The sequence below is a fragment of the Carassius carassius genome, chromosome 13 (assembly GCF_963082965.1).
Source record: "Carassius carassius chromosome 13, fCarCar2.1, whole genome shotgun sequence".
Lineage (NCBI taxonomy): Eukaryota > Metazoa > Chordata > Actinopteri > Cypriniformes > Cyprinidae > Carassius > Carassius carassius.
Genome location: NC_081767.1, coordinates 30967132 through 30990270, shown reverse-complemented (window position 1 = coordinate 30990270; position 23139 = coordinate 30967132). Strand labels below are relative to the sequence as shown.

At 37.6% G+C, this 23139-nt stretch overlaps 2 protein-coding genes across 2 annotated transcripts in view; one reads left to right on the top strand and one right to left on the bottom strand.

Moving 5' to 3' along the window:
• Window positions 1–586: 586 nt before the first annotated feature.
• Window positions 587–16601, bottom strand: LOC132156338 (serine/threonine-protein phosphatase 6 regulatory subunit 2-like). The gene is made up of 23 exons (XM_059565307.1): window positions 16361–16601; window positions 14829–14954; window positions 12158–12605; window positions 11248–11434; window positions 11018–11155; window positions 9910–9975; window positions 9560–9672; window positions 8693–8806; window positions 8488–8614; window positions 8228–8380; window positions 5965–6156; window positions 5748–5812; window positions 5499–5614; window positions 5309–5394; window positions 5130–5227; window positions 4436–4487; window positions 4103–4230; window positions 3874–4028; window positions 3624–3786; window positions 3474–3547; window positions 1246–1444; window positions 1013–1087; window positions 587–938 (listed from the first exon to the last, which is right to left on the bottom strand). The coding sequence occupies exons 3-23, from the start codon at window positions 12382–12384 to the stop codon at window positions 908–910; spliced, it is 2559 nt and encodes an 852-aa protein (XP_059421290.1). The 5' UTR covers window positions 12385–12605; window positions 14829–14954; window positions 16361–16601; the 3' UTR covers window positions 587–907.
• A 715-nt stretch (window positions 16602–17316) lies between these two features.
• The window catches only part of LOC132156337 (dnaJ homolog subfamily A member 2-like), an 11413-nt gene continuing 5590 nt past the window's right edge, over window positions 17317–23139 (top strand). Inside the window, exons 1-8 of the mRNA XM_059565306.1 lie at window positions 17317–17480; window positions 18935–18994; window positions 19087–19316; window positions 21102–21182; window positions 21278–21411; window positions 21491–21687; window positions 22582–22726; window positions 22809–22936. Of these exons, the coding sequence (XP_059421289.1) occupies window positions 17403–17480; window positions 18935–18994; window positions 19087–19316; window positions 21102–21182; window positions 21278–21411; window positions 21491–21687; window positions 22582–22726; window positions 22809–22936 (1053 nt within the window). The 5' untranslated portion in view covers window positions 17317–17402. The remainder of the gene's footprint in view (window positions 17481–18934; window positions 18995–19086; window positions 19317–21101; window positions 21183–21277; window positions 21412–21490; window positions 21688–22581; window positions 22727–22808; window positions 22937–23139) is intronic.

The following is a 23139-nucleotide window of genomic DNA, read 5'->3' as shown; positions in this document are numbered from 1 at the left end:
ATTCCTTTTATATGGAAGCTTGTAGAATCAGCCAAATTAAACAAAATAAAAAATTAAGGTTACCGTTTTCACACAATTCTGACTTTTTTCCTCAGAACTGCAAGTTTACATTACACAATTATAAATTAAAAATTTTCTCACATTTCTGACTAATTTTTTTTTTATTCGGAGAAAAAAAGGTCAGAATAGTGAGATAGAAATGTTCAATTACCTTTATTTTTTTGTATCCTGGGGTGGAAACAAGCTTCCATACTTTTATATAAAAACAACAAAACAAAATTATTGCCACCTGCTCCCAATTATTTTTGCTCATAAATGTGTGTTTGTGTGGATGGTGGGCGGAGCTGAAAACATAAATGCTGTGGAAACAAGTGCAAACAAATCAGCACTGAAATCAAATCAGTACCGGGCCCAAAAGCTACTGAGGGCTAACAGAGATTTCGATCAAGACAGAACACACATACGCGCGCGCAACACACACGCACACTCACGATCTCTGGAAAATACTTGTTCAGAAACATAAAAAGAACACTATAAATCACGCCTGTCGATGTACCGAGCATATTTATGCATACATGAGAATTAATCCGTGGATGTGCATCATATTGTAGTTCCACAACGCTCAAAAAACACACAAAGAAACTGTAGTGGGGCCGATCTCACAGGGTTCAAAGGTCAGTGTTCCCAACAGTGATGATGTCTTCATTAGGAGAGAAAGAGGTCATCTAGAGTACCGCTCATGCTCAAACCAAAATAACCTGCGTAACTACACAGCAGATGGATAGAAACAGTGAATGCCAGAGGGAGAGGAAACGTGTCTGAAAACAGGGAAGCCACGGCTTTTAACATTTCCTGGGTGGAATAACAAGTGTCATGGGGATGGAGGCGAGTGGTGAGTGAAACGCTGTTACACTGGGCCGTTACTACTGGAGTCACCCCTGTAGAACAAGACAGAGCTGCATTTAGAGACTTTAACTACATGACCAGTAATTTCCTTTGGAAAAACACTCACTTCTGCTCCTTGGGCGACGGAGTACCAGTGATGGTTCCTGTCACCTTGCCATCTGTTCCTCTGGCATTAGTGTCACTGAAAGACAGTGGAAGGAACATCACTTTGTACTTTTTGATACATTAGACTTTCTGAGACCTCTTGAGCAGATATGCCAATTTTTAACAGCTGTCTGCAAACAATTAAATAATGCTTAGATCGAATGCAATAATGTGTACAAGATGTTTTTTTTTTACCTGATGAAGAATGCTTTCTCATTTTTTGCATCTACACCGAGTTTAACACTTTCCTTGGCATTGGCGACGCTCTCTGTGATGATGTTGGTTCTGTCCTCCTCTTCCTCACTGTCTGACCCACTAGAGCTGCTGTCGGATGCCACCAGCGGGGCCTTCCTTGCCCCACACACACTCCACACACACGTCGATGAGCCTTTAACTTACACATGACACATGGCTTGATGTTATTGTACCATCATTTAGAACAAAAAACAATCAAAATTACCATAAATATGTAAATGTAATATGAAAAGTATTACTCCTGTTCCTCATGTCTTTCAACTGAAACAATCTTTCACAACACGCAGGACACAGCACAATAATGCTAACCTGTGCCCTATCCACACTTCTACTATTGCAACCATTTCTTTTTCCACGGGCCTCTGGAATTGTCAGTCAGCGGTCAACAAAGCTGACTTTATTCCAGCCTTTGCTACTCAGTTAGCTCTTAGCCTCTTAGGCTTGACTGAAGACACAGCAACCCCTACTACTCTTTCCAGAAACTTCTGTTTCACCCACACCCCCTGTTAGGTTAGGAGAGGCAGGGTTCTGATCTTCTAATTTCCAGAAGCTGTAAATACCTCACCTGCTCTTTTAACTTTAATAGTACTTCCTTTGAATTTCATGCCATTACAGTCACACTCCCTTTAAAAAAAATCCACACTGTAGTTATTTATCGCCCTCCAGAAGAACTGGGTATGCTTCTGCCCTCACTCCTTAAGGACTGCAGCCCTCTAGTACTTTTTGGTGACTTCAGCATCCACCTTGAGAACCCACTTGCTGGTGACGTCCACTCTCTCTCCTAGACTCTTTCGATCTTTGGTGGCTCAATGTCACAGGTTCTCATACATGAGGTAACCAACTCTACATCATCTTTACATGCATTTGTATCACAGATAAGATCTTTGTCAACTGGTCACTGGGGTTCCTCAGGGTTCAGTTCTTGGGCCCCTCCTGTTCTCTTTATACACTACATCACTGGGACCCCGTCATTCAGGCACATGGTTTGTCCTATCATTGCTATGCTGATGACACGCAGCTCTACCTCTCATTTCAACAATGATTCAACGGTACCTGCTCGGATCTCAGACTGCCTGACAGACATCTCAGCATGGATAAAAGAGCATCAGCTTCAGCTCAACCTTGCAAAGACAGAATTTCTCATCTTCCCAGGCACCCCAGGGGTACAGCACCAGTTTACCAGCCAACTGGGCTCATCAACGATAATCCCAACAAATCTGGGAGAAATCTTCCCAGCCAGGAATCTTGGAAGTGATCCCTGATGATTAGCTGACCTTTAAAGATCACATTGGACAAACAGAACGATCTTGCAGGTTTGCATTACACAACCTCAGGAAATTCAGACCCCTCCTAAAAGAGGATTCTCGTCCAGGCCCTTGTCCTTTTTAGGTTGCAATGCTCTTCTGGCTGGACTTCCAACATGTTCAGAATGCAGCAGCATGTCTTGTTTTCAACAAGCCCAAGAGAGTCCATATCACACGGCTTCTCATCTCTCTGCACTGGCTTCCAGTTGTGGCACGCATCAAGTTCAAGACACTGATGCTTGCCTACTGAACTACCACAGGCTCTGCACCTACCTTCGCTCTCTCTCATGTATGTATCTACAACCCCTCCAGAAGCCTGTAATTGGTAAATGAGTGGTGGCTCGTGGTCCCATAGCAGAGAGGCTCAAATCACTCTCAAAGACGTTTTCTTTCACCGTAACTTGTTGGTGGTATGACCCACCTAACTCCATCCGGACAGCCGAATCCCTCACAACCTTCAAGAAACAACTGAAAACTAATCTCGTCCGTGAGCATCTAACTGCCTCCAATAATAATAATAACAACAAATAAATATAATTCTACACCTTTTCTGTTCTTTTATTATCCTCCCGTCCTAGCTTTTTACTATTTTGAACAATGACTGAAACCTTGTATAATGGGCACTTCCCGCTTGGATAAAAGCACCTGCCAACTGAATAAATGTACTCCTAAATTTTGTTAGTCTGAAATTTAAAAAATAGTTTTTATGTAAAAATGCAAGAAGCTTATAAAAGTTCGGTAACAGTTTACAGTGTTAAGTCAATATTTTTATTTATGAAAAACATTACACACAAAATTAGGTATTTGTTTTTCTTTAGTATTAGTATAAAAAAGTTAATGAATGTACTTAATTAAGCCACTTACCTTCTTCATTTTGGCTCTGTTTGTTTGGATTTTCTGAGTCCACGGGTGAGCTGCATCTGGGTCCTGCATCTGAACTGCAGAACATGAGAGTGTTTAGCACAGTCTCCACATGAGTACACAATACCAACTCAAACACAGTCTCTCCCTCACCAACAGAAGGGCTGGAAGTCCGTTAAAGTCGCCCATCCCTTCTCCTCCGTCTCACTGAGCTGAGCGACAGAGCTCCCCCACACGCTGGAGCCTGTATCCATGGCTATACTCGTGAAATCCCGACAGCTGAAGTCGTCTTCAAAACTCGCTATCCATCCAGGACCTGATTGGTGATGATAATTTTTCCAGTGAATTTTTATTGGATCAGGTGAAGATTTCTAGATTTAGTTTGTGTGAGCTGTGAGCATACTCTGCGGATCACTGGACTGCTTGTCCGTCTCCTGGTTCTTGGTCTTTTCTGGAGTTTGTTTGGTCTCCGGAAACCACTCCATGTCAGGTGACCCCAGACACCTTTGAGAGCCACTATCCGCCTCGTTCTTCTGAGCGTTTGTCACCAATCCAAACCTACTGAAGACAAACAGCCGTCAGAGCAATGGCTGTTTAGTGTGTGAATGCATGTGTGTGTGTGTTTTATGAACCTGCTTCTGGCCTTCACTTGTGTTGCATAGTTGATTTCTTTATCCTCCCAAATATCTTCCTCCTCTTCAGCATCATCAAACGGTCGGATTCGCTCCTTCGTGTGAGTCTCAAAGATGGCAGAGCTCACCTGAGAGATGAGAGAAACAAGAAGAGATTTATAAAAAAATTTATATAAAAAAAAAAAAAGAATAAAAAAAAGTGAGAAAGGTAGCTATTAAGAGCATAAATGAGAAGAAAACACAAAGACATGGAAATTGTGATATTATAATCCAACAAAACGTACAAATAATAATAGAACAAATAATAGAGAATTGGCATTAAGTAATACTCACCCTCTTATCAACGAGGTTAAAGTTGATCTCCGTGATTCGATCGAACGTGGCACTGCATGAACAACAGACATTATCTTAAACCTTTATTTTATTAGGGTTGGTGATTTCAGAGAGGCTAGCAATAGCAGACCCCACCCTCCCTGCAAATCGCTCTCCAAAGCCACGCCTCCTCCAAAACACATGAATGCGCAGAAGCAGATCAGATGCCAACCATGATGAGAGATGGTGTTGGTGAAGGGTTGAATGCAACGCTGTCAGATTACCTCATGTCTCATTCATCAGTTAGAAAATATTACAGTACAAGTGCCTAATATTACAATAATAACAACCAAATCAGGAAGTGAAGAGATATTTTCAAGACAGAAAATGTTGTTGAACCAAACCAGCCTACCCTGCCTTTTTATAAATTTAAACCTGAAACAAAAAGCAATTATCAAATTACATTTTTTAATGAAAAATGTAATGAAATTAATTAAACTGCTGGACATCATGTAACCGGATATGTATATGAATCACTGATTTTTTTATGAAACACTGATTTTTTTTTTTTTTCTTATTAAGGTAGATTTAAGAAAAATGCTGCTTTAAAATATTGTAAAGATGTTTCTACCTTTATCGAAGTGAATCTGAGATTTTTACATATTTTTTATTTAATAATCCAATCTGGAAAACTAAAGCGCACTGCAGGAATCACCTGATGCTGCCGTCATGCTCTCCAAATTCATCATCATTCAGTCCAAACTGATCAACAAAGTTAGCTGTCATCTCCTGGATCTGATAATCTGAGAACACCTGAGTTAAGAGAAAGATGCTTATTAAAGATGATTCGAGGAGTGTCATTTTTCACGTTTCTGTCTTTGTGTGAAATCTCACCAGGTCTGCTGTGTTTTTCTTGTTAGTTTCTGTTAGCGTTTCATTCACAAACTGCTCCCAGCGTGCTTTATAGTCCTCTGGTAGCTCTGTCATACACACAATAACAAAATATTTGAAGACAAAGAATGTGTATAAGAATATATAAATTAACCACACACAAATCCCATAACACTCTCAGGTTGTCAGCTACCTTTTATTAGCTGTGAGATTTGGGTCTGTTCCTGTTCTTTCTCTGCATTCTGCACCACTGTATTGGCAATCCTGGTTAGATGACCCATATAGCCTTTTCTCATGCCTCCAGCTTCTCTATAACACACACACACACACACACACATGGACAGATCTTTTTATTACCATACATTAATGTAATATAAAAATACTCAACCAGCATATTGACGTACTGATTCCTCAGCTCACACATATTTAAATGTGTCCTTACTGGGTTTTGTCATTTTCCTCCCAAGCATCCAAAATCCTCTGAACCAGCCTGCAGTCCTTCAGTAGCTGCACACAGACAATCATATCACAATGACCTAGACATACTGCTTACTGTATTTCACAAGATGCTTTCTTCATTCATGTCATAGCCGGAACAAACAGAATAATATATATATATATATATATATATATATAAAATAAGTGAAGGTCACACTTACATGCTTTATCAGGTCACAGTGTGTGAACATGTCAGATTTGTCGGAGTTTTGTGTGTCTTTTGTTTCCAGCTGAATTTGATCTGGACTGTCGTGTGTTTTCCCATTCGTTGTCGGCTGGTTAAGGATGGCAGACACACAATGCTCCACTTGGATGTGTAGGAAGTTATTCCAAGAAAATGTAAAAAACAAATCCTACAGAGAGATATTAAGAAAGAAAATTGTAATGTTTTTGAAAGAACTCTCTTAGGCTGGAAAAAAAAACTGCACTATTGTGAAAAATTACTACAATTTAAAACAACTATTTTCTATTTTAATATATTTTAAAATGTCATTTATTCCCATGATGCAAAACTGAATTTTCAGCAGGCAGAATTTTATTCCAATCTTCAGTGTCACATGATACGATTGCGTTTTAGTGCCACGAAGAGAGAGAAAAAAAAAATCTAAATTTACGAGATTAAATTCGAAATATTACGAGAATAAAGTTGAAATGTTTTGAGGATTTAAATAGTAGAAATTAAAGTTATATTTTAAGAGTATAGCCTTTATTGCGCATGTAAATGTCCCAGATTGAGAACACTGGGAGAAGTTGTAGGCCACCAGGATTGATTTGAATGTTTCTGCGTCCGAGCAGCCGCATAATCTTACTGGGATGAGGAAGAGTCAGTTTTAAGGACTCGCTGACACAGCTTAATATCAAGAATATGATATTAACAGACTGAACAGGAACAACTTTTTATCTTAAAGGTCCCGTTTTTCATGCTTTTTTGAAGCTTTGATTGTGTTTACAGTGTGCAATATAACATGTGTTCATGTTTCGCGTGTAAAAAAAAACACAGTATTTTTCACACAATTCACCTATCTGTATACCGCTGTTTTCACTGTCATAAAAACGGGCTGATGACTTCCTTGTTCTACGAAGTCCCTCCTTCAGAAATATGTAACAAGCTCTGATTGTGCCAGCGGTTGTGATTCGACAGCAGCTTAGAGCACGTTACCCTCCTGGAAACCTGATTGGGCTAGAACGCACGTGCTGGAGATGTACTTATAATCACAGGAGTGTTTTTACTGATGAGATGCGCATGAAAATCGCGTTCTATTTTTTTGCACAGCCCTAACATCTAAGTTAACAAAGCTAAACAGCGTTGCCCTTTGTGTAATAAGTTACAGAAACTGTTAAATGCACCAACTTAAATAATAAAATACCGATTGTGGTCCATAAACAATGCCTTCTCCAGACAAAGAGGGAACTGCTCCATCTTTCAAGAATAATCTTTGTACAAATCCGGCATTAAACTGATTGAGATTGAGGAAGCTCTCCTCAGTAAAATGTGCTGCACATAGTTTTACATGTGGATTATAATTTTCGGGAACCGAGTTAAACATAAATTGTAACCATTAATCTCCAAGTACAGCGTCCCTGGGAAGCCCAAACAAAGGTGATTGGACTCCGAGAAGAAAATAACATCGTTTCGACGACATGGCTACAAACACAAACACAGCACTTCCTCTTTTCCGTCGGAGCGCAACAAGACCATGCCCCCCTGTTTGTGAATTCATGTGGGCGGAGGTTAGTCAAAAAACTATTTTAGTGACGTCATTACTGCAGGAACTAGAGGGATGTAGTCCAAACGGGTCGTTTTTTGTAGGAAAATTTTGTTAAATAAAATATCTCGCTTGGCATTGAACTTTGAGCTCTAGAATTTTACAGATATTATTTATACTCTAACAACAACATTACACACTAACTAAAGTTTAAAACATAGGATCACGTAGAACGGGACCTTTAACAGCTCACACACCCAATCGACATTCCTTCGGGGGGCGCTGTAGCTCTTTTATTTAACAAATAAATGAATCTTCTCTAAACATTTCGACTTTATTCTCGTAACCTTAGAATTATTTTTTTCCAACGTGGCACTAAAATGCTGTCGTAACATGAAAGCTCAAAAGAACAGTGTTTATTTGAAATATAAATCTTTTGTAACATTGTAATTGTCTTTATAGTCACTTTTGAACAAGGGTTAATTTGCTGAATAAAAGAATTAATTTCTTTCAAAAAATTAAAGTGTAATTTAACCAAATAAAATAAACAATTTCTTACAGTAGAAAAAAATTAACTAATAACATTGACTGCATAATATGTGTTATTATCCACAAAGATCAAAATGTAAAATCTTAAATCAAAAAAAAAAAAAAAAAAAAAGGAAAGGAAAGAAAACATTTTATTTTATCTGTGGACTAGATTATGGATGACTAATACCAGCAGCAGGTTGATCATGTTCAGTTGGCAGAGTTCGTGGTGGATTCTGGGAGCTCTGGTGTACAAGAGAGCTGCCATCAGTCTGGAGCCATGCAGTCGTGCGCTGCCAAACGGCTCCTCCAGAATACCCATCGTGGTCAACATCACACATTTCTAAACAAGGACAGAGTCAGAAGCACATTTACGTCCTCTGTGTGCCATCTTTCTGTGATTTCATTTAGTTTTTTAGACTTGTGATAAAACTGGATGAACAGACCAACCTTGGGTGGGTTTAACAGAAGGTGGTGAAAGTGCTTTAGATGTGTCTTGATGCCCATTAAGATGCTGTTGTTTACAGTGTAAGACTTTTCCAATCCCTGAGAGCATGGGTCAATCACCTGCTCCACACTGTTACATACAAACACACACACTTTACTAACAGTGAATGCGAGTGTGTGTGATGAAATATGTTTGTGTGTTACTCACCATGGTCTACGAGTTTCCAACAGTGTGAGTAAAACTTGCGTTCCATTGACAATGCACACTTCACTCTTTTCCCCTTCAAACATGTTCTTCAATAGGACCTCAATGCTCTGCTGTCTGAAACACACACACACACACACACACACACACACACCAACTGGATTTAGCATTCCATCACTTGCTCACCAATGGATCCTCTGCAATAAATGGGTGCCATCAGAATGAGGATCCAAACAGCTGATAAAAACACCACAATAATCCACACATCTCCAGTCCGTCAATTAACATCTTGGGAAGTAAAAAGCTGCATGTCTGTAATAAACATTATTAAGATGTTTTTTAATTTCAAACCATCACTTCCCATTAAAAAACTACAAGCGCTCTATTCATAAAAAACCTGATTTCTTCAGTGAAAACATCATCTCGTCCGAATCAGGAGAAAAATAAGCACTAAACAAGCACAGTTTACGATTGAAACTGTCCTAAACAATTATGTTGTTGATTTTTGATATTTCATGAGACAAGAGATGAGGATTATGGAGATGTTTTTAATCAGCTGATTGGACTCTCATTCTGACGGCACCCATTCACTGCAGAGGAACCATAGGTGAGCAAGTGATACAATGCTACATTTCTCCAAATCTGTTCTGATGAAGAAACAAACTCATCTACATCTTGGATGACCTGAGGGTGATTTTCAGCTAAACTTTTTGTTTGAACTATTCCTAGATAAAGTCTGGGCCACATTGCTTCTTATTCTGACAGACAACTGTCTACTTTGACAGCAAGACACCGTCTAGCTGACATGAAAGGTGACCAAACACAGTTTGCAGAGGAAGTGTTGACACACACACTCACACACACACTCACAGCTCTAGTGTAGTGAGCAGAGGGTCGGTCTCTGACGTCTCCTGCAGCACACTGGCCTGATCTCTGCTCAGACGGATGATGTCACACAGTGTCTGAGATGCGTTTGACTGCCTCTGTGAACACGAAAACACATTTATGAATATATTTCTTCTTTTATATGTATTAATACATATTTGTGATATGGAAATGTTTTGGTTTCACAGGGACTTTTTCCAGTACCAACATCAAAAGAAAAAAAATCACTATTACTAATCATCATGCCTAGTTAGAGCTTTGAAACAAATGCTTCACTGCAAGTATTAGAGTTTGTGTGTTTGTTGTGCAGATAATGTGAAACGGTAGTGACTGACCTCACTGTCACTGTGAGGGTGAATCAGCTCAATGAGTCTCTGGATCAGCCTCTCTTCATTCAGCCACTGAAAATATCAATACACACACAAACACAGCTGTTACTTCAGCTTTGAACACTTATGTTTTAGGGTGGTTTTTTTATTTAATCTAAATGTTTTTTTGTTTTTGTTTTTTTGCTTTATGAAGGTCACATTAAAATAGATGAAGGCATTCTAAAAGATTCTAAGACTAACAACTACAGATTTTATTTTTCCTCTTCAAACACTTTGGCAAAAATATTTATATTATATAATTATATTATATATGATAATATATTATTTATATTCAGAATATACAGATTTTTAAGAAATGAAAAAAAATCTATATCAATATAAAATATTATGGTTTTTTTTTATACTTAAGAATTAAAATGATTGAAAGTGACAGAGATACTTATAATGTTACAAAAGATTTCGGTTTCAAATGAATGCTGTTCTTTTGAACTTTCTATACATCAAAGAGTCCAGAAAAAGAAAATGTTTCAATTTCCACAAAAATAAAATTATTTTTGTCTTCAACATTCATATAATTATATGAATAATTACTTTTTGAAATATATTCAAATATAAAATAGTTATTTTAGATTGTAATATTTCACAATATTACTGTTTTATGGTCATTTCTGATCAAATAAATGCAGTCTTGGTAAGCATAAGTGTCTTCCACCACAGTACAATTACAGCACATTTTATTGTATGAGATGTGCTGAAAGCATTAAATAAATGTTTCTGTAATAAATACTGGCTATTGTTAGTAGACAAATCAAATAAACTGTGAGTGTAAAATAGCTTATTAGGTAACGCTTTAGAATTAGGTTCCATTAGTTAATGTTAACATGAACTAAGAAAGAATCAGTTAGTTCATTTTCAACATTTACTAATGCATTATTCAAATCAAAAGTTGTGCTTGTTAACATTAGTTAATGCACTGTGAATAAGCATAAACTAACAATGAATAACTGTATTTACATTAACATTAACAAAGATGAATAAATACAGTAATAAATGTATCGCTCATTGTTTGTTCATGTTAATTAATACACAACATCATTAGGTCATGTGCACTCACAGTAAGCACTTCCTGTCTGAGACAGACGGGCTCCACGCTGCTAATGAGACGCAGCACCAGATCCATCATAGCCGACGTGTCCAAGTGTTTCAACACCTGCCCAATAAAATCCTCCTTCTTCCTTAGGAAACCGATCACCTGATAAATAAAGTGAACGAACAAAGAGAATGAAAAATTCATGCAGAAACAAATCAAATATTTTCTTATGAAAAACAGACACGTTTGCGTACCTGCTCTGTTTTGCGTGTGATGAGGTTGCCGAAGGTCTTACTGAAGAAGGAGGCCAGTAGAGGATTCAGTGGGGACTTCTGCTCTAGGAAACTATACAGTGTGTTCAGCAGAGACTCATCCCCACCAACTTTATCATTGATGAGGGACACATCGCATGTCAACAACTCACATGCTACATTAGCATACCTGCACGAGAGACAGAGAGAAAATAACTATTTATGCATAGTGGATGACTGGTATATACTGCAAATAAATTCAGTATATAATTAAAATTTAATGAGTATACATTTATCTTATATCATATTTACTGGAAATAAATAGATATTTAGGGACTGGAATTGTGTGTTATCCATTGACAAGGCTGTTATTAATTAACAAACTTAACCTACAATTTACAAATAGACGTTTAAATAGAAGTAAACTCACTATAAATGAAATAAAAAATTAAAGCCAATAAAAAAAATTATAAAAAAAAAAATTAACTAATAAAAAGTAAAATAGCAAAATTACTAAAATTTTAATGAACAGAAACTGAAAATCTAAAAAATATTTTTTTGCATTTAAATAATACAAAAATAAGACTGGTCCAAATTTTAATGAACAGAAACTGAAAATCTAAAAAAATATTTTTTTGCATTTAAATAATACAAAAATAAGACTGGTCCAAATCACAATTATAGAGCAAATAAAATGATAGCATACATTAATCGATCAATCAATAAATATTTTAACAAATTGCAAAATCTCCAATTGACCAAATACCAATAATCACAAAATGGCCAAATATTTGTCATCTCATTGGACAGATCATTACTTCCCCCCCCCCCCCTTCATCCCAGACAAAGTTTCAAATCATTTTATTTAAGAGCTGCTCAGAAAGTAATGTAGACCATCTATCTCTTCACTCACTTGTAGCGCAGTCTCTCCTCCCGGTCAGCAGGGGGCTCGTGTGTGATGAGGTTGAGGAGATCCAGCATGCTGCTGTCCCGGGAGAGGAAGAGGAGGAGGCGCTGGTTCTGGGCCTTGCACTCCTGAAGCACATCATCTTCATCTAGCAGCTCCTGTAGGGTCACATCCTCGTTCTCCAAGAGCTTCTCAATCTGAGAGGAGTTGTGCAGGTCGAACTTCCAGAACATGACTGCAGCTTACAGGAGAGAGAGAGAGAGAGAGAGAGAGAGAGAGAGAGAGAGAGAGAGAGAGAGAGAGAGAGAGAGAGAGAGAGAGAGAGAGAGAGAGAGAGAGAGAGAGAGAGAGAGAGAGAGAGAGAGAGAGAGAGAGAGAGAGAGAGAGAGAGAGAGAGAGAGAGAGAGAGAGAGAGAGAGAGAGAGAGTGCCTGAGACAGAGAGAGAGAGAGTTACTCAAGCATATCAAAATATCAAAGCAAGCCAATGTTTTACAGAGTTTGCAGGTCACCGACTTACTCAACACTCTTGGTTAGTCAAAAAGTCAATAAAGAAAATGCATCAGAAGAGATGTATAATGTATAAATAATACACAGTAAAAAAGAACACCTACAGTGTAAATAAAACATATTCAGAGCAGCACATACAGCAATTATTAAACATCAGTTGTAATGAGAATCAACTGCACCTTCAGGTTGGACTGTCCCTGGACTTGTATACCACACCAAATCTTAAATAGCATAGGATTAAGTGTATAAAACTAATTTGATGATACAGGGTTCAAAATATCAAATTATACACATGTATCAGCTTTATTGCACTTACCAAAATAACAAAAGCAGTCAAATGTTTTAGTTCTCAAAGGGGTTACGTGTTATTGCAAAATAAGTGTTATATCATATATATATATATATATATATGATATAATGTACAGGGGTTGAAAAATATGTTCAAATACTCCATTCAATGTCAAAGAACTAAATAAGCTGTTTCGCCTAAATCTGTCTGTTTCTCTCTGGTTGGATGTAGTAAAACCCCCACAAATTTAGGAGAAAACATCTGGGTCATGTTTGCAGTTTCTTCTGTCATTCTGACATTAGGAATAGGCATAAAATAATGTCTTCAGAATCGTTCATTAGTGTTGGGCGATATGGTCATTTTTCAAATCGTCATATCGTCAAACACGTGAGATCGACGATATGACGTGCATATTACCGTGCATGGGTGGAGCAAGAGAGAGACTCTTTGTTTTTGTCATAGCAGAACTATTTAGTGTTTTAAACCGCGCAGGTGCATGAGAGAGAGCCTATGGAATCACCAATAATCGAAAAAATATACTTTCAAACATACTGATAAACTAACTTAAATATAAAAATACTGTATTTAAAACAGCTACTGGTAGTTCATATATAGTCGGACGCAATTGTCATATCGTATGTGCTGTGACAAATCTGCCGCATCTGCGCACAAAAGTTATCAGTCTAAATGTTCTGCAAAATCAGTCAACGGTGAAAATCAATAGTAGATTTCATTTAAAGACCAACAGTTTAACACTAATATTGGACATAAACGAACACATTAAATATAAAGTATTCAAAACAGGTTAGTTCATATATTTGGAGTAAAGTTGCATTGAACTGATGCATCAGTCATACAGCGCTCCGGACAGCGCGCCTCATGACGAGCTCGACGCACCGCCACAGACACAAGAATGAGATGCATTCTAACATTACTGTGGCATTAAACTCAGTTAGTGAGGGCTCTTTTAAAATATTGCACATATATAGGCCTGTAAGATTACTTGTTAAAGTGCAATGAAATTCCTTATATCTGCAGACGATGTACGTCTGTTTGTAGATGGAGACTTTGTAACAGTCAAAACTATGTATTTTGCATGCATCACAATATAGTGCGGTGTGCATGAAAATAATACGAGGTGGCAGAGCGAACTCATCATCCACAGTGGTTCTCACGCAGTCCTTCTACGTCATCACCACATAGTGTGCGTAATAAGTTAAGTGATCAGTCTTTAAGAGAAGCATTATGTGAGAACCACTATGGATGATAAGTTCACTCTGCGCCTTGTTATTATTTTGTCTTTACTTTAACACCAAGAAAGAGTAAATCTCTCATGTATGAGAAGAGTGCGTTGCCGTGTAGCAGCCATTAAAGCGTTAGTTCACCCAAAAATGAAAATTATGTCATTAATAACTCACCCTCATGTCGTTCCAAACCAATAAGACCTCCATTTATCTTTGGAACACTTTGGACATGAGGGTGAGTTATTAATGACATAATTTTCATTTTTGGGTGAACCAACCCTTTAAATGTGTGGGACACCAACTCCTCGTTTTCTGTTTCATTTCATGGATTTAACGAGTTATCCGAGTCAAAGCGTTACAACTTCTTCACCGACTACAGACTCTAATCCTATTTTGTGCACGCGTGTGTGAATGTGTATGTGTGTGTGTGTGTGAAATGCGATGCTGAAGTGAAATATCTGGGCAGTTTGATAGCCTAATTATAATAGGCATCTAATGAAAATAAAAATAATAATAGTTATTATTATTATTATTATTATTTAATACATTAATAGGAGAAGTACTGGTAGGAGAAGTAAGGGATAGTACTGGTATGGTTTATAATTCACCCACTGAGCATCTTAGGCAGTAAATTACCTTCAGTCAAATGGTGTGTTTCCTTAGTTGGGATGTAGAGACCAGTTTACACAAACTGGTTTACTAAATCGAGTGGTCAAGTATCCCATCCATCCACAAGGCTGCCTCACATTACAACACAAGCACCTGTAGGGATAAAGACAAGTCATCAAGACATGATGAAGAGCAGTGAAGCGAACAGTTCATCAGATGAGTGTGGAGAAAAGCATGTCATGCACACTTCAAGTAAGCCACATCATGGTTCTGTAATATGACTAGGGCTTCTGTAATATGACTAGTGTTTAAACACTCATGAAGGTGTTCACACACACACACACACACCTAACAACAGCAGCATGTTCTTTTTTAGTCTTTTAATGGGATTAATCAGTGGATATGAGGTCAGCTGCCACTGTCAGCCTAAACTACATCATACAGTTACCATTACTGCAGCAAATCTATTACAACACTCACAGAGAAACATTTCAGAGCTGAGCAACAGTAGAACATTTATATAAAAATAAAGTTATTACTTTATGACTTTTTTCAGCACTAGACAGACAGATAGCAATATAAAAAAACAATAGAATGATAGAACGAAAGACAGACAGAGAGAGACAGATAGAATGTTAAATAGAACGATAGAATTACAGACAGAATGATAGATAGAAACATAATTGTAATACATGTTTGATGTCTCAATTTATATACTAATATAACAGCAGAATGTTAAAGTGAGGTTTAAACATTATAAACACCAGGCAGAAAATACTGAAGAACTGAACTCCTGTGTGTTTGGAGAAAGCAGAGATCAACATGTGTGTGATCAAATCACACGGTGCGCGCGCACAAACACACACGCGCACACACACACACACTTCACGCCCACGCTTCCGTGTTAGAGAGAGCTACAGGCATGCAATGACGATCAGACGACTGTAACAGTTCTTCTCATTTACATGCTATTTTTTACATGAAACGTCTTTATCATAACGAGAAAAATCAAACCCCACGTTCAAGATAAACGTCAGACAGACACACAGCTGCCTCGCTCAATGTCACTGTCCGTGATCCACCAATCAGAACGCAGAGGCGAGACTCGAAACACCAATCAGAGTGCTGTGAATTTGCATGCCTGGTACCTGGACGATGCAAAAGCATAATATATGCCTCCACTGCCAAAAGCCTTCAAACTTCATCATAATCATTTGCATAAATTAAACGTAAACATACTCTGGAGCCCCAAAAAGCATGTCAAGGCAATATTACGAAGTACAACTATTTTATCTGATCTCAGAATATATGAAGACTGTATATGAGCATATAGTTCAAGGTGAAAGGAATGTGTTTTTAACATGATCATGGCATATTAAAAGACTATAGAATACCTGAAGAGAGTTTGGTATATTTAATCATTGTTCATATGTCACGTGAGTCCATATGCAGGTCATTAGACGCATCTGCTGTGTTCACAATAAGACCAGAAAATATACGCACTGAAACAGTGATCAGTAACATTACTATGAACAAATAATAAACCGCTGTGAACTTACCAGCAAAACTTTGAGATATCAAATAAACAGCAATCTCCGTGAAAGCTGCGTTCTGTAGGCTGTCAGACGGGAAATGTGATATTTGGATGGCGATGCATCGTCCTGCATCCAGAGACCCCCTAATATCCTTCCTCCTTCGGCAGCCCTGCTCCAGCTCTGGCCCCTTCAGAGTTTTAAACTGAAAGCAGAAAAAGATTTTGACATTATTTCTCAAGTCAAAATGGCCGACCAGGAGACACGGACGCGCATGCTGTGTGTGTGAACGCGCTTCGGTTCGATATATCATATATTGGGTTTGGTTTTAACTGAAGCGCTGTATTTCCTTAATATAATGTTAAATATTTTGTATCAATAATAAGTATATCATAATTGTATTTATTTTATAAGTAAAATATACAAACATAAAATAAAAAATATTTTTCCCCAAGGTGTTAGCATAAATATATAGTTATGGATATCAATTTCTTATTATTGTAATTTATTATAGTATATTCGTAAGCCAATAATGGTTTGCCGTTATAGTAACTTGTTTTTTATGTTTGTTTGTTTGTTTTTTTATGTCAATGTACTCTTTTTTTCTCATCGATGCCAATAAATGCACGTAAACACAAAAATAAACATTTAATTTTATATATATATATATATATATATATATATATATATATATATATATACATATATATACATACACACACATTTGAGTGATTTTTAAAAGCGAAAAATAAACATTTCTGCGTAACAACAGCTATCAGAAATTAAATTAAAATCAGAGACTAGTGAATGCAAAACTTTATTGGTGGTTTTAGGACGAGAAATCGCATGACACACACAAAAAAAAGAAGACGAAGAAAAAAAACGCACAAATAAAATAAAGGTGGAACGATATTAACTGTTTTGTTTCCAAAAAAAGACACGTGGCTGTTTAATAACGCTTGCACTGTGGCGCAGGAGAGCAACCGAGCGCGCGCACTGAGCTCAGTCGGAGTGACTGACTCTCTCTCTCTCTCGCGCGCGCGCGCAGCTGCTGCACCGGTCTGCAGATATGGCGAACGTCGCAGACACTAAACTCTACGATATCCTTGGAGTATCTCCGTCTGCCACCGAAAACGAGCTCAAAAAGGTAGAGGCGTTTCTTCCCGCCGCGCGCGTCGTGTTGCGATGAAACCAGAGAAGCGCGTGAAGGGGGATGCTGCATATTGGGGATCCACTGGTGTGTTTTGCAGATTGCCCGCTGCTGGGATCCTCCAGTGTGGCCTTTTTTAGGGTCTGGAAATGATTTGGGGGAGGATTTGAAAGATACATAGTCAAATATGTAGTTTGTTTACTATCTGTATTGCTGTACGTGTCCTTAGGCTGAGAGCATCAGTCAGGTGCTGCAGACAGCTGAAGGTGCTTCTTCTTACAGTCCAAGAGCATGTGGAAGGAGATGCTTAGCTTACCAGCTGCTGTGCTAAACCTGAGCTCGTGTCTGATATGCAATCAGTCAGAGATGGTTAATGCAATGTCTTGTTTTAGGTATTTCCTCGATGTGAATCTTCATATTTGCGCTCAGTCCTTTGTTAGAAGGTGATCAGGCTCTTGCTTCGATGCTCATGTTGTCTGAGTGTTATGTTGGCATTTTGTTGTTGTTGTTTAATTATGTGCGCACAAAGGATTTCAGAAAGCACAGCCAGACCCAAAATAATGTGGGATATGTGGTTATCACACAATAGATGCATGAAAGAACTGGCCATGTGAATTCACAGCCATTCGGTCCAAGAAAAGGCACACGCCATGTAATGTGTTTAGTGGAAAAAAAAACAATAGTCTGATAGAGCCATGCTTGAATGAAACCCTGATCTCAACTTCCTTTAAACAGTCAGATTCTGGGGAAATTGGGGTCTTCGTCTCAGTACTCATAACTGGGCTTTTAAATTACTTTAGACATTAGTTTAATATGAAATCACAGATTAGGAGTTGTTAAAATTGTAAAAGTTGTTGGCGAAATTTTAAGCAGTGTGACGTAAATATTTTTAAAACTGTTTCTTACTTTTTAACTAATACCAATTTACAACTAATGCATTCATTACAATAATTTCGAATGAATTTGTCAAAGTGCAAGACTAAAATTTTAAATACTAAAATGAGTATGAGTAAAATACTAAAATGAGTCAAATAAGTTCTCACTCAGAAATTGCAAGTAAATTCCACAAACAATTACAAAGAAATGGCAAGTAGCACATTGCATTTAATGTAAATTTTGAAGTAGAAAAACTGAAGTAGATTTTCTTATTCTAATGTAAATGTACTACGTTAAAACACTTGTACTGATATGCAAGAGTGTAGAGGATGCTTGCTAGGGTGAATTGGGTTATTGTCAAGTGTTTACTTATCAAATCAAAGTCATCTTCAAGTCTCTGTGATATTACTGTTTCTTTGGCTGGTTTCTATTCCCTCTCTCAGTGTCAATTAATGGGAAATTAATATTTGTCAGACTGAACAAAGTTTCAAACTTAACTGTGATTGTAAGTAATAGCACTGCTGGCCTTATTAAACCTCACTAATTAGTGATGTTTCCGTCATTCGCATTTTCAGGCATACCGGAAATTAGCAAAAGAGTACCACCCCGATAAAAACCCTAATGCAGGTGACAAGGTGAGTTCTCATTTTATCGAAATGCAAGTTCTGAAAGCTATTAACATGATGATGATTATAATAATAATAATATTTTGACCTGTTTGATTTAGTTTAAGGAGATCAGTTTTGCATATGAGGTGCTGACTAACCCGGAGAAGAAGGACTTGTATGACCGCTATGGGGAACAGGGCTTACGTGAGGGTGGAGGTGGAGGAGCCGGGATGGAGGACATCTTCTCTCACATCTTTGGCGGAGGTCTGTTCGGCTTTATGGGCGGCCAGAGCAGCAGAAGCCGGAACGGTGGCCGACGGAGAGGAGAGGACATGATACATCCCCTGAAGTGAGTAAATATGAAAACAAAGAACCTGAGTCTTGAAGAGGGAACATATTTATGCGTGACCTATTTTAAAGGGACAGTACACCAAAAATGAAAATTCTGTCATTATTTCTCACCCTCAGGCCATCCTTAAAAATATTTTGGTTTGCAGTAACAGTAAATAAAAAAAAAAAAAAGGGTCGGTAGGTAGGTCTATATATTTTTTTTTTTCAAGTTTCAATGTAAAAAAAAATAAACATTTGTGATGGTGATTACGTAGGTATGAATTTAAACAAATTAGCATATCGTGACGTCACTGACTGGGTCTTCAATCAGTGCCTACGGGTGCATAATTGCAAACCTCATTTTGATGCAGGCTATATAGACCGCAAACAAATTTAAATCTGTCAAAAACGTGTTTATTGCATGAATTTCAGGTGAGGATAAAAAAATGAGGTACTGTTTTACTTGCATCTACCGCTAGGTGTCAATGCAATCTACAAATGAGAGAACGTTTACTTTGCTTTCTTGGGTTGTCACTTTTGTGAAAAAAATCCTGTTTGATATGAGTGACAACAAGTGTTCATTGAATCGATTGTAAAATCGATTTTGCATGTCTAAATACGTTTTATATGGCAAATAACACCAAATATAGGTAAATCCACGGACAACAGGCAGGACGAATGTAAAGATTCAATATATTGGTAAAGACCAATATTTCTGATGATTTATTGGCATGAAGTTACGTGCACAATGACAAACAGGAGTGCAACATTCTCGAAAAATAATAAGCAGAGTGGACTGCCATAACAATGCAAAACATTTACTGCAGGCTTCAACATGGCTGTGTTTACGATTAGAAATGTCAACAACAACAAATCGCATAGGCGATTCTAGCCGAATCTGAATCTGTATGCATGAGACTGTCTGAATACCGGCAGAATTCACATTTCTGTTGTAAAAAGAGAAACATTGTGCAGAAGTGTTATTTGCTGTAATGCGTGTATGTCCGAAGCTGCAGTTGCTGTGTGACGCGTGTTCAAAAAAAAAAAAAATGGACGCGCTCCGAGAGAAGGTCGTTAAAATCAATTTCCTATTTTCGTTTTCGAAACTTGTGTTGGTTGGTCCAATCGATTCGTTGCTATAGATTTTCGAACATAAAGTGACAGTCGACACGGTCGCGGTTAGACTAGACGGGAGAAGGGATGGGAAAAGATCTCGGCACAGTTTTTCCAAACTTCGGGTTACGGCAAACAAGAATATTTTTAAGGATGGCCTCAAGTTGTTCCAAACCTGTATAAGATTCTTTCTTCTGTGGAACACAAAAGAAACTATTTTGAAGCATGTTGTTAACCAAAAAGTTGAGGGTAGCCATTGACTTCCATAGTATTTTTTTTCCATAGTGTTGAAGTCAATGGCTATTGTCAGCCTGATGGTGAATAAATGATGACAGAAGTTTCATTTTTGGGTGAACAATCCCTTTAAGTCAACATGAAATCAAAATTGATCTTATGGATCTATACAAATTTACATTGTTTGTGCAAATGCCACTTCAGAAGCACATCTGTTTTTAATGCCGTTTAGAGGTGGCATAAATGCATTTTTTTTGATGAAATGGGCTGAGGAGGGTCAGAACAGGCATAATTTAATCTGACTTTTATTTGTAATATTACAGCATTACACATAACTTTGAGCAGGCACAGAGCAGCCTTAACTCTACTGTGTAAAGATGCCTTTATTGTGTATGATTTATCTGTACACATTACTCTGAATTAAAAGAAACCTGTTGTTTTTTTAAATACCTGATAGAGTGTCTTTGGAAGATCTGTACAATGGAAAAGCAACCAAACTACAGTTAAGCAAGAACGTACTCTGCAGTGCCTGCAATGGGTGAGTGTGTGTGAGCAGGATATATACATCATCTTTGAGGGCTATAACAATTAAGTACAGTTCCTATAGAATTGAAGCCAAAAAAATTTCCTCAGTCAAGGGGGTAAAACAGGGGCCGTGCAGAAGTGTGCCGCGTGTCGGGGCCGCGGCATGCGGATCATGATCAGACAGCTGGCTCCTGGCATGGTACAGCAGATGCAGTCCGTGTGCACCGACTGCAATGGAGAGGGTGAGTATTCATTTTCATTCAGTGAACTCGATTTGTGATGGTCTGAATACAACATTTCGATGCTTGGTCGCGTTTTTAGGGGAAGTGATTCACGAGAAAGACCGCTGTAAAGAGTGTGAGGGCCGTAAGGTGTGTAAAGGGGTGAAGGTCTTGGAGGTGCACGTGGATAAAGGAATGAAACACGGACAGAAGATCACATTCAGCGGAGAGGCGGACCAGTCGCCCAACACAGAGCCTGGAGACATTATACTGGTGCTACAGGAGAAAGATCATGAGGTAACACACATAACATTGAGGAGTGTAGAGTTAATAGTTGGACTCTAATCAACAACTAGTTTGATTATCTGTTAATTTATTGGTTATTTTGCCCCATGTTCTTTTATAGATAATGTGCACACTGAAATCTATAAATGTATTTTATAGTAATCTGTACAAAAATGGTCTAAAATAAAAAAGGTTAGAATAAAATGTATGCATTGTATTATTATTAATAATAATTTCTTTTGTAATTTAAATTTGAATATATATTAGGTAAAACTTAATATTTTTAATCCCTAAATAATGGTAAATGATTAAATGTAAAGGTAATCCTGTTAAAATTACTATTCCGAAAAGCGTCATTACTTGCGTTGCATACAGAATTTCAAGTTTCAGTTCTAATTCATTGAATTTATAATTAATTTACTTAGATTTTATGTTGAATCAAGAATATTACTTTGATAAATGACTGTGCTTTATTTCCTGTTGCGCTTTAACTTGCATAGACTGTATGCATGTGCTCTTAAAGGGACATGTCACTCAAAAAAAATAAAAAGTCATAATTTACTCACCTTCCACTTGTTCCAAACCTGTATGAGATTCTTTTTTTCTGTTGAACACAGAAATTATTTTGAAGACTATTGGTAGCCAAACAGTTGACGGTAGCCATTGACTTCAATAGTATTTTTTCTATTCTATGGAAATTAATGGCTGACCGTCAACTTGTGGCTGAGTACACAGTAAATGAAGGCAGAATTTTCATTTCTTGAGTAAATGATCACTTTGTATATTTGAAGAATTGCAGCAATTAATCACTTTCAGGCAGTTAAGATGTGCTGTCTTGCAGAATTAACATTTTTGCATTATTTTCTTCTTTTAAAGCACAAATACCTATGATGTCTTGGTTTACAGGAGTTCCGTCGTGATGGAAACGATCTGCACATATCCCAAAGGATTGGTCTGGTGGAGGCGCTCTGCGGATTTCAGTTCATGCTCACACACCTTGATGGACGACATCTGGTCATCAAATATCCCCCTGGCAAAGTCATAGAGCCAGGTGAGCATAATGTTTGGTCAATGTTCTGTTCATGTTTTTGTAGAATCTGCTGTAGGAAATGTTGTTGTGTTCTCGTTGTCAGGTTCTATAAGGGTCGTCCGAGGGGAAGGAATGCCTCAGTACAGAAACCCCTTTGAGAAAGGAGATCTGTACATCAAGTTTGACGTCAAGTTTCCTGAGAACGGCTGGATCAGCACAGAGAAACTAACGGTGAGTTTTCAACAATGTTGTTATTGTTAACTAAAATTACAAAAATAAATAAATAAAAATAATTCTAAAAAAAAAGCTGAAATAAAATATTAACCTTAAATTAAAAAGAACTTATTTTAAGTTGGGGTACTGAAAATACTAAAACCGAAAAAAAGCTAAATAAAATTATTTAAAAACTAATACCGTATTTTCCGGACTATAAG